The 9,691-nt window shown below is 40.4% G+C and overlaps 1 protein-coding gene across 1 annotated transcript; it reads right to left on the reverse strand.

Moving 5' to 3' along the window:
• Positions 1–1,361: 1,361 nt before the first annotated feature.
• LOC146643695 (uncharacterized) lies at positions 1,362–7,641 on the reverse strand. Its single transcript, XM_085396055.1, has 4 exons — positions 4,578–7,641; positions 3,873–3,956; positions 2,070–2,640; positions 1,362–1,938 (listed from the first exon to the last, which is right to left on the reverse strand). The coding sequence occupies exons 2-4, from the start codon at positions 3,938–3,940 to the stop codon at positions 1,642–1,644; spliced, it is 936 nt and encodes a 311-aa protein (XP_085252181.1). The 5' UTR covers positions 3,941–3,956; positions 4,578–7,641; the 3' UTR covers positions 1,362–1,641.
• Between the last annotated feature and the right edge of the window lie 2,050 nt (positions 7,642–9,691).

A 9,691-nucleotide genomic window follows, 5' to 3' on the forward strand; every position in this document is an offset into this window, starting at 1 on the left:
TGGGCAACTCCAGGCCTCCAACACAGCTGATTTGAACCAACACAGCTGATTTAAATGGCTAAATTAGCTCCTCAACCTGTCCTGAAGTTCTCCAGAGGCCTGGTAACGAACTAATCATGTGATTCAGGTGTGTTGACCCAAGGTGAGATCTAAAAGCTGCAGGACACCGGCCCTCGAGGCCTGGAATTGCTCACCCCTGCGTTAGCACCTTGAATTACAGACTGTATGAGATTTACTTTATTGTTATTTATTTTCTTTCTTATTCATCTCTTATATTATTACTCTTACTTTTTAACTACAGGGAGAACCATTTTTTAAGCAGAAGTGCAACAAATTTTGTTGTATATCATTTTATAGAAGGACAAAATATTATAAAATAAAATATTTGCCAGACAAAGATTGTCTTTGAATAATACAAGGTATCTGTTGATTTATGTCTTTTTGCTCTGAGCTTTCAACAGAATATTGAATATTAGAAAAAGTTGATTAAAGTGAGTTTAATCTTTATGGCTCACTGGCTACTTGTTTTCAGTTTAGAGTTTCAAGCAGCATTTTAAAACCACTGGTGCTAAACTGGGGATTTGTTCTTATCCCTGAATTAAAGGTGAAGCCCAGCAATTTATTATTGCACTTTTATACAGGGGAAGTATTTAGAAAAAAAACTGTTTAATTTTTTTAAACAAAGCCTTTTGAGGCTGTAGGACCAAAGGATCAAATTCCAAATAAATCCAGGAGCCTACATTACCCATGATTCAATCCCTGCACCAAACGTTAAGCCTGAGATTGTGGGTGATAGAGAGTGCAGTTGGCAGTACTGCTCCTTACTTGGAGAGATGAGAATGGAGCAAATGAGAGTCCCGTAGGCTTCCTTGTTTCTACCTCCACCCAAGTGATGTAGTGCATTGATCTCCAGACACTTATTACAGAAGTATGTTTTATCTATGCTTTTCTACATGAAAGCAAGAGTAGTAAACAAACATTGCTGCATAAAAATCAGTGGAGTTTGTTTAATGGAGCTTCAATTAAGAAATGTGGTTCAAGTTCTGCAAATTTGGACAGCTGGAATGGGTCTGAGATGCAAAGGTTAAGCTAGTTGTTCACTGCTTACAGTAAGCAGTAAGCCAGAGGAAGATAGAAGTACCACTAACAAAGCAATGCTGCCACCATGTGACTGGATGAAAACAGCTCCTGGTAGTATGGTGCTGGTTAGAGGTCATAGAGGAGGCTGTTTCAAGCTTCTCTAAAGACCTCAATATCAGCTCAAGTGTTGGACTCATGTTAAACTCTGCGAGTTCAAGAACATTAATGTTACTCAGTTGGCTTGTTTAAGCTTTATTCCAATTTCCATATGACCTAACTGGTGATTTATGTTCACTGCAGTGTCCCCACAGCAATTACAACACATGTCAGCAGTTTTCACAGCAGTTCATTACTGTCAAAAACTCAAACACTTGGCGCCACCTCTGATTTATTTTTGAGTTGCATTTATTTTATTCCCCAAATCTTTTGCAGATGAGACATTTCATCCCAGGCAAACTTTCCATCATAATTACTTTTGCCGAGCTCGGTCAGATATTAGCACCGAAACGTTTGATTAATTACTTTGTCAGTGAGGAAGTTAAGTGGCTAAGAATTGTGTTATTAGACCTGCTCTGTCTTAAAAGCCTCTTTTAATTGGAAGTCAATGATCATTTGAATAATAGGGGCAGCGGGAAAGTCCATGCATATGATTCCAAAGCGCTGGTTCAGGTCCGTCTTGGCCCTCAGGTACTCGTACAGCTGTGGGTTGATGAGCTGTGCGACGGCCCTGGGGTGCGCGAACACTCCGGCTCCACTGCTGTAGGTGAGAAAAATCTGGGCTTTGTTTCCTGAAGGTGCAGCCTCCAAGTGGTTGTAGACACTCTGCCATTTCTCCTGCACATGTGCCAGTGTGGGCACCTGGAGGGAACACCAAGTGTAATTTAAAATAGTGCAGAAACCAAGTAGGATCACGTGGAACATAGGCAAGGTAATGAATATAAAACACTACTGACATCACAGGTAGTTTGAGTATAAAAATGTAGGCAGACCTTCCAGTCATCAGCTGTGTCCATTGAATCATAACGCATCCCCAGATCTGGCCCATTGAAGTTCTGCAGGATGATGATCTTCCCTCGAGCCTCACTCATGGTTGGCACGAGTCGGCTGTGCCACAGCAGGTCCCAGTGAGAGTAGCGATTGATGTAGTCTACCACAGCACCATAGATGTCACCCGTCTCACTGAACTCCTCCTTTAGACGCATTAGCACTGTCTCAGTTGGATACTCCTGCAGGAAGTCAGTCACTCCCTCCAGGACGTCGCCAAAGTGCGCTCGCTGGTAGGACACCCCGTGATGAATGGTGAGGTTTCCGTTGACATGACGCACACGGATGTCTAGGAAGCGAACACCAGCACGGAGCTGGGAGGCCAGGCTCCAGGTCTGGCACTCTGCATACACACCACCATATAGGGCCATGGTGTTGTGTGTCCCAGGCATGGTGATCTCTGACAGCAGCCGATCATCAGGGATGCTGGCCATCCAGGCCAGGTTGAGGAACTCTGGGTTAGGTGTGTCATCATAGTCAGGCCTCTGGATTGCACCGTTACTCGAACTAATGACTCTAAAACACAGACAGATAAAATAACTTATCTAGTACAGGGCTTTTCAAATTTTTGCTCTCAGGTCCAGAGACAGGAATCAATCCACCTGAGCCACAGTTGCCCCATGGGACAGTCCTTAGGCCTACACTACACCAGTATTTAAAATTATCCAGGTAACTTCAGGATTAATCCTGGATTTTCAGTACTACACAGGAGGATGTGGTACATCGCCACTCCAGAATAAAGATTAAAATCCGAAGGTATGAAATCATCAACTACTGACCAGTGAAAGTGGAAAGTAGGGTGTTCTAAATCATTTTCAATAGCAACCAAAGTATTTGTGTATTGTAGGATTATAAAATCTTACATTAATACAGAGGAAAACCCCAACAATCAGATGACCATTTATCAGAAAGTACTTGGTTACAGTGGAAAGGAAAAACTCCCTTTTGACAGGAAGAAATTCCCATTAGAACCAGGCTCAGGGAGGGGCAACCATCTGCCATGGCCATTCAGGGGTGAGGAGATGAAGACGAGACAAATGAAAACAGAATCGTAGATAAAACTTTATTCTTTCATTCTTGCAAATAATTTTACTTTTTTTTTCTTGTTTTATATATGTGATTCTAAAACTTCATGGTCATGGAGGCCAGTGGCCTTCTTCTGGCCGCTCTCCCTTTCTGTACCTCTAACTCTCTGTCTTTCTCACCACCAGTTCTCATGAAGTTCCACTGGTTGGTTGTAGGACCTCAGAGAGGAGTGCCCAGCTGCAGTGGGGCGGCACAGCTGTCTCCCATCATCTAATCTTCACCACAGCATTTAGAACAGCTTTCTTTCTCAACTGTTACCACGTTGGTCAATTTTTGTCAGTGGTAATGCTCTTGTTAGATTTTAAACTCAATTCTTGTGTCAGTCTTCATTTTCAATTGTTCATGCTGTCTCTTCTTTGTCCTTGATGTGCAATTCCTGCTACTATTTAAATATACTGCTGTATTAATAAATCTTTTAACTGCTTCTATTTTCCAAGGATGTCTTTGGCTTAAACATGACAGAACCTTTGAAATATTGACTCTCTTCCAGTTTTACTGAGAGAAGCACTTAAACTTACTTACTTTTTCTTTTGATTTATTGTGTGTGCTTGATGTTCTGAACTGTTGGTGCAATAAGAAATAAAAGTTGCACTGAACTGGACTAAAACCTAAAATGGAAATATATTTGTTGTGGGTAAGTAGCTCCTCTTTGACTTACTCACCCCAGCAGGACCAGCTCGATTAACAACTTGTGCATTTTCACTGAATCTTGTCTCATATTGTTCCTCATTTCTGATTTTCCAGTCCTGGAAACAGATTAAAATTTAAGAGCATGAAAAATAACAAGATCCAGTTTAATGTAATGATAGAATTGACCCATTTAAAAAAAGAAAAGAGGTGCAACAAAAACTTAAAGAAAAATCTTACAAAATCTTGCATGTAAACAATGACGTGTTTGGAGCAGTCATCCAAATATACACGCTGACTTATTAAAAATGTGCTCATTAAAGTAAGGCAAGCTCTTTTTTCCACAAAAAAATTCACTTAAAAATAAATTTATTTAAAATATTGTCTGTAATAAACTCCTCATTACAAGTGCCGACTTAAATCCATTGTCTGAAGGACAAGGTTTTTTTTTTATGGTCAATTATGTATTGTTGGATGACAAACATGTAAAACAACAACAGAGAAAACAGAAGCTGAAGAGCTGTTCCCATTATGAAAACACGCCAATCTAAAAAGCAGTAAAACTGTAACAGTGGAACAGTAGCAACTGATTCTGAACCAGCTCGAGGTCGACCTCTGCTGAACCCCGTGGCCCATTTCAATGGCAGGCTTAAAGCTTTCTAATCCCAAAGCTGAACCAAACATCCACAGCTACTGTGTCAAACCTGCTGATGTGCCTCGCTGTTTGCTTCTGTTCTTACCTGAAACGAGCTGGGGAGCCGTCCTCGGTCCAGTCCAGAAACGTCCTGGGAGTGTCGAACAGGGAGAGCGGGGAGTTGAGGTGTCAGAGGCAAAATTTGGTGATTTGGGAGATTACTGTGGGAACTAATACAGAGGAGGAGTTGAGGGGTGGGAGTGCAGTACTGTGCATGTGTGAGGGTGGGTGGGAGCGTCAGTGCGAGGGGTAGCTGTCCCTGAATATACATAATGAAAATAATGCCAAAGAAGTAGATGAAAAATCCAATTTTATATGTGTTTTTATATATTTTAAAACTTTAATTTTTGTCTGAATTATGGTTTAAAATAGAGAATAAAAACACAGAAATTATCATGTTTCTTTGGTACAAGTCAGTTGTATGCAGTCATGTTACAGCTGAGTGATTTCTCACAGCGTTTATCAGTCTTCATAAGTTAATATAAGCCCAGTGTTAATATTGGAATGAAAATTTCAGGGGAACTTAAATGGATTGAATGGAAAATGCTAACAAGGAAAGATCTACACAAACTGCATCGAAGGCTGTGAGGTGGGCTTTAATTCAGTTAAGGAAGCCTAATAATGGTCACTTCCAGTTCTTATTAAGAAGAGAAGGCACATCGTACCCTCGAATAAAATGCAAGTTTTTAATTGTCAAACTTTAAAGGAGAACTGTTATGCAACGTCCTTATTTTCTGTCAAATATATGCTGTTACAGTGGCAGATGCTAATGTCAGACATGGTCAAAATGATGACCACTGTGAGCCAAAAGACTGCTACAAACACTCCGGTTCAACATTTTATTTTATTTTTAATTATCATGGTTCTGCATGATGTCACTTAGGGGGATAACCCTAATGAGGACATCACATCCACACATTTTTGGCTGTCAGGCTATAGGAGCTGTCCAAACCTTCTGTTTAAAAGAAACAGCCAATAGAAAGAAAGTAGGCTTAAAGAGGGAGGAGCCCAAACATTCTTTGGTTTCATGCAGTGGATGGACTTAAGGGCCACACACAGGGCCAGTATAACATAATTTATTCTGAGAATTTCAAGAATTACCACTATATAGTGTTGAAAGTTAGGCTATTAGGGTCTCTTTAGACACAACAGATGAATTTTTACTCAAATATATTTTTAACTCAATCTAAGATGTATCTGGTAGTGTGTAAACATGTGGAAAAATGCAGATGTTTGCTCAGTTTGTCTCATATCACAGTCAAACATTGCACAACAGCCTAGTCTTTGTCTTGTTTAATCATGTTTGCTTAGCTGTCTCTACATGTCACCAATCCAGAGTGTGTAGAACAGAAATTGCTGCAGTTTTGAATAAATATTTGACGCCAGGTGAATTTGAGCGAAACATAACAAATTCACCTGGCACAGACTGGTAAATATACTCAAGATTTAGATCAAATATAACTATAGGAGGAGCTGCTTATCCAGCATACACTGAATGTAGTCCAGGAAAGCATCAACAGCTCTGTAAGTGAAAGAAAGGGTGGAGAATTATTAATAAATGCAACCACGAGAAGAAGATCAGAAGAACATGCAAAAATGAAAGGAGCATTACAATATTGTCGCTTTTGAAGTCTGTCCAGTTGTAAAGATTAAAAAAGCATTTCCACCTTAGACTTTATTTGAAACATCCTTGAAGTCAACATAAAGTCACCCACTGGGATGTAGACTTCTGTCCAAAACCTGGAATCGGCCTTTTTAGCTTGTTTTGGAGCCACAGGTGGACTGCTATCTTATCAGGTAATACCACTAGGAGTACATACAAAGTAACTTAAGATCACAGTCAACATCTCACACTGGGTCAAAGGCCAGGGAATAAAAGTGTGTTTTTAAACCAGATTGCAAACCAACAAGTGAACCCACAATTTTTGAGCCACAACTTCAAAGCTCTGTCCCTTCTGAGTTTGAGTTGCATCTTTGAAACAAGCAAAAGCATCTGTTCTGCTGACTTGAGACAATGAGGTGGGATATATGGGTGCAGCAGCTCACACAGACAAAATGGGGCACAACCATTAAAAGACTTCAAGACAAATAAAAGGATTTTAATAATTACTGATAATGGATTTCTCATATGGGGCCAGAGAGCAAAAGTCCATACAGGGAGTGTCTAAAGTTTAGACCCAGTAGTACCTGCAACTTCTCTAGACTCTAAAGGACACAACCATCTCCTGATGTTGATAAGGCAGAGAGTGGACAGAGTATGCACCAGTGTGTGTAAGTGGAAAATAAACTTGACAGTTGTCTGCATAACAATGTAAGGAAATATTGTGTTTCCAGAAAATAGTGCAAAGTGATAGCAGGTGCAAAGAGAAAAGGAGCAGCCCAAGAATGCAGCCTTGTGGTTCCCCCCCCCCCCCAGGGGAGGACAGCAGAGGTAGAGGTAAAACCATCAATGCTGACACAAAATTTCTGTCATAGAGTTAGTCCCTAAACAATTACAGAGCTGAGCCAGTAATGCCCACCCACTGCTCCAGCCTGGAGATGAGGATTTCACAGTACATTGTGTCAAAGGCAGCTGTTAAGTCCAAAAGCACAACTTGCACACATTCACCAGAATCAGTTGCTAAAAGAATATTATTAAAAAGCTTTACAAGAGTGGCTTTGGTGCTGCGGTGAGTTTTAAACTCAGACTGGAACACTTCCAGAATTGCTTTGTTCATACAGGAAGGACTTTAATGGGGTGTAGATATTTTTTTCCAGGAGGAGACAAAAAAAAGAGAGACTTGAAAGGTGGCTTGAAGTTTGATAAAAACAGGAGGGTCAAAGCCAGATATTTTCAGCAAGGGCAAATAATATACAAGTTATACTGAAAGTTATAAACAAGCATACTAGCTATAGACCCAAACCACTTTTTGTATTTGTCCATAAACATGAACAGCTGACATGAATGGCACTGACCATTGACTTGCATTTGGAGCCATTGAGTGGCCATTATACCAACTGCAGTTTTTGGCTCCATTTGATATTTTCTGCTTGTTTTCACAAGGAAACTATCAGGACAGCCAAGGATTATGTAAATACTCTTACAGTATCTAATAAAAACAGCACATAACACTGACAGTGATAAAATCTTATAAACACTGAACATTAAACACTCCACCTCCGCTGACTATTTGAGTAAAAAGCAGCATAGACATTAATTCATCATTTAAATATGGTGTAAAAGTTACAGGGGGAAGTTCTGCTTAAATTAAAAGACATTTAAGATACTTCTTGTTCCTTTATATTACAGATTTTTTTTTCTCCATTTTAAGGTATCATCCATCACTTATTAACCTAGACTAAATTTGTCAGTGAGTAAATATGGCTATTCTGAGTAAGGTTGTCTATGAATAACGTTATTTCCAGTAAAAACTAGTTTCCAAAAAGCACATGTCAGCTATTTGAGAGATTGTGGGTTCTTTAATCATATATTATTATGGGGTTTTTTTTAGCCTTTTTTTTTTTTTTAAAGAAGCCCAGTCTATCTGTGATGGGACAGCTGATTATCTTCAGGGCAATAATTCATCCTTCATATGACCACCTGTGCCAAAGTTATTTTCAAGGTTTAGGTATTCCTATGTAAACTTAAACATGAAATAAAGTACTTCATACAGAATGTGTGTAACACATATGCTGTGACCGTGTGAATAAACTTGTGTTGTCTTAGGAAAGTTAACCAAAGACTTCAGGGTGTGTCCAGAGGAAGTTTCAGGTGAATGCGAACAGAGACAGAAAATCCTGAAAGTTTAATGTTAAAATTAAATAAATGGTAATATTGTCTCTGACTACCATCAAGTAAAACTTTATACAGAACAAGACATCACAAAAGTCTTTCAATATAAAAAAGTAAAAATAAAAGACATGCTTGTGTAACAGGTATTACAATTAAACAACATGAGATATGCATTAAATTATTGTCTCGACGACTTTGGACCAGTATCAGAAAGTTCTAGGTAAGACTATGGAGCCTTGAAAGGATCAGCAGAGAAGGAACCACACAATGATAGAATAGATGTGATTTGAGTAGAAACTGTATTGAAAGTTGTAAAGTTTACAAACCCTGCCTGTCTAAAGCCGGCTTCCTACAGTGCACAAACGCACATTAAAGGGCCCAAAAATAAAATCAAAACAACATCCTCTTTAAGGAAATTCTCCAAAGAGTTTCAATTAAAGAGCTTCCGCTCCCGTTGCTCAGTCCACTTCTCTTTAGAAAGAGAAATTAGAGTTCCTTGTGTGTGTGTTTCTGTCCATTGGTTCGAACACTACCCGGGTAGATTTTTAAAGTGTTAGTCTTATCTGTATCAAGGAAGGTAGTAATAGTCCTGAGGTTCGCTGAAGATGGATCCCACGGCTGGCCACACCGCACTCGGGTCCGTCGACAGTCACTCTCTCGGGATTGGCTCGCCACTGAACCCACAGGGTTCAGATCTCAAATGATCCAGTCCTGGTCAAAAACCAATCGGAGCTCGTGGTGAGATAGCTCGTCCAGCTGACGCAGCTTCCCACGGCCGTATTTCACAGATCTCAGATCCAGGATCTTTCAGCTAATTTGGCGGTTGCCTCGTGAGTAGCGGTTGCCTCGTGAGTAATGGCTTCCACAACAGGAAATGTTGACTAACAGAAAGTCATCTCAAGGCATACTCGCCTCCTAGCGGCGGGGAGGGAAAATTACACCTCCAACCTTATGCAGCAGCACAACCCACAAATCTGATGTGGGTTACACTCTCCCCTCCTGAACTCTTGCACGTCCCTGTGCATGACAAGGTTCACACAAATGTTTCTTGGGGGGAAAGGCAAGGGAAGAAGCAGGTGCTTCACCTTCATTTACCATGTCATTCCACACATCGGTCAACCCTTGGAAGAAAGACTTCACCACGGTGACAATTGGTTTCCCCAATTCAGTGTAGTCGAGCCTCATTGGTGGTTGACGATCCCGCTCAGACCTCCTGACATGGATATCAGCGTTAGCTCGTTCCTCTACTTCACCACTCTCCTCTTGTCCTTCAGTTCCAGGATCATTCATCACATCCTCCAACCTGTCCGGGAGGACTGGGATCTCTTTAGGTTGGTCCTCACTCAAATCCTTGACCTCGTTAAACAACTCATCTTCTCCTGAACTGC

The sequence above is a fragment of the Rhamphochromis longiceps genome, linkage group LG22 (assembly GCF_057381845.1).
Source record: "Rhamphochromis longiceps isolate RC_006_pf linkage group LG22, R_longiceps_female_GT1.1, whole genome shotgun sequence".
In the NCBI taxonomy this organism is placed as follows: Eukaryota; Metazoa; Chordata; class Actinopteri; order Cichliformes; family Cichlidae; genus Rhamphochromis; species Rhamphochromis longiceps.

Bases quoted from the DNA above. Each gene is read 5' to 3' on its own strand.
- LOC146643695 (XM_085396055.1), bottom strand. From the start codon at position 3,940: ATGAGGAACAATATGAGACAAGATTCAGTGAAAATGCACAAGTTGTTA. The intron at 2,641-3,872 runs GTGAGTAAGTCA...TCTGTGTTTTAG, and splicing joins ATCGAGCTGGTCCTGCTGGG to AGTCATTAGTTCGAGTAACG. The intron at 1,939-2,069 runs GTCTGCCTACAT...TGTTCCCTCCAG, and splicing joins ACACAGCTGATGACTGGAAG to GTGCCCACACTGGCACATGT.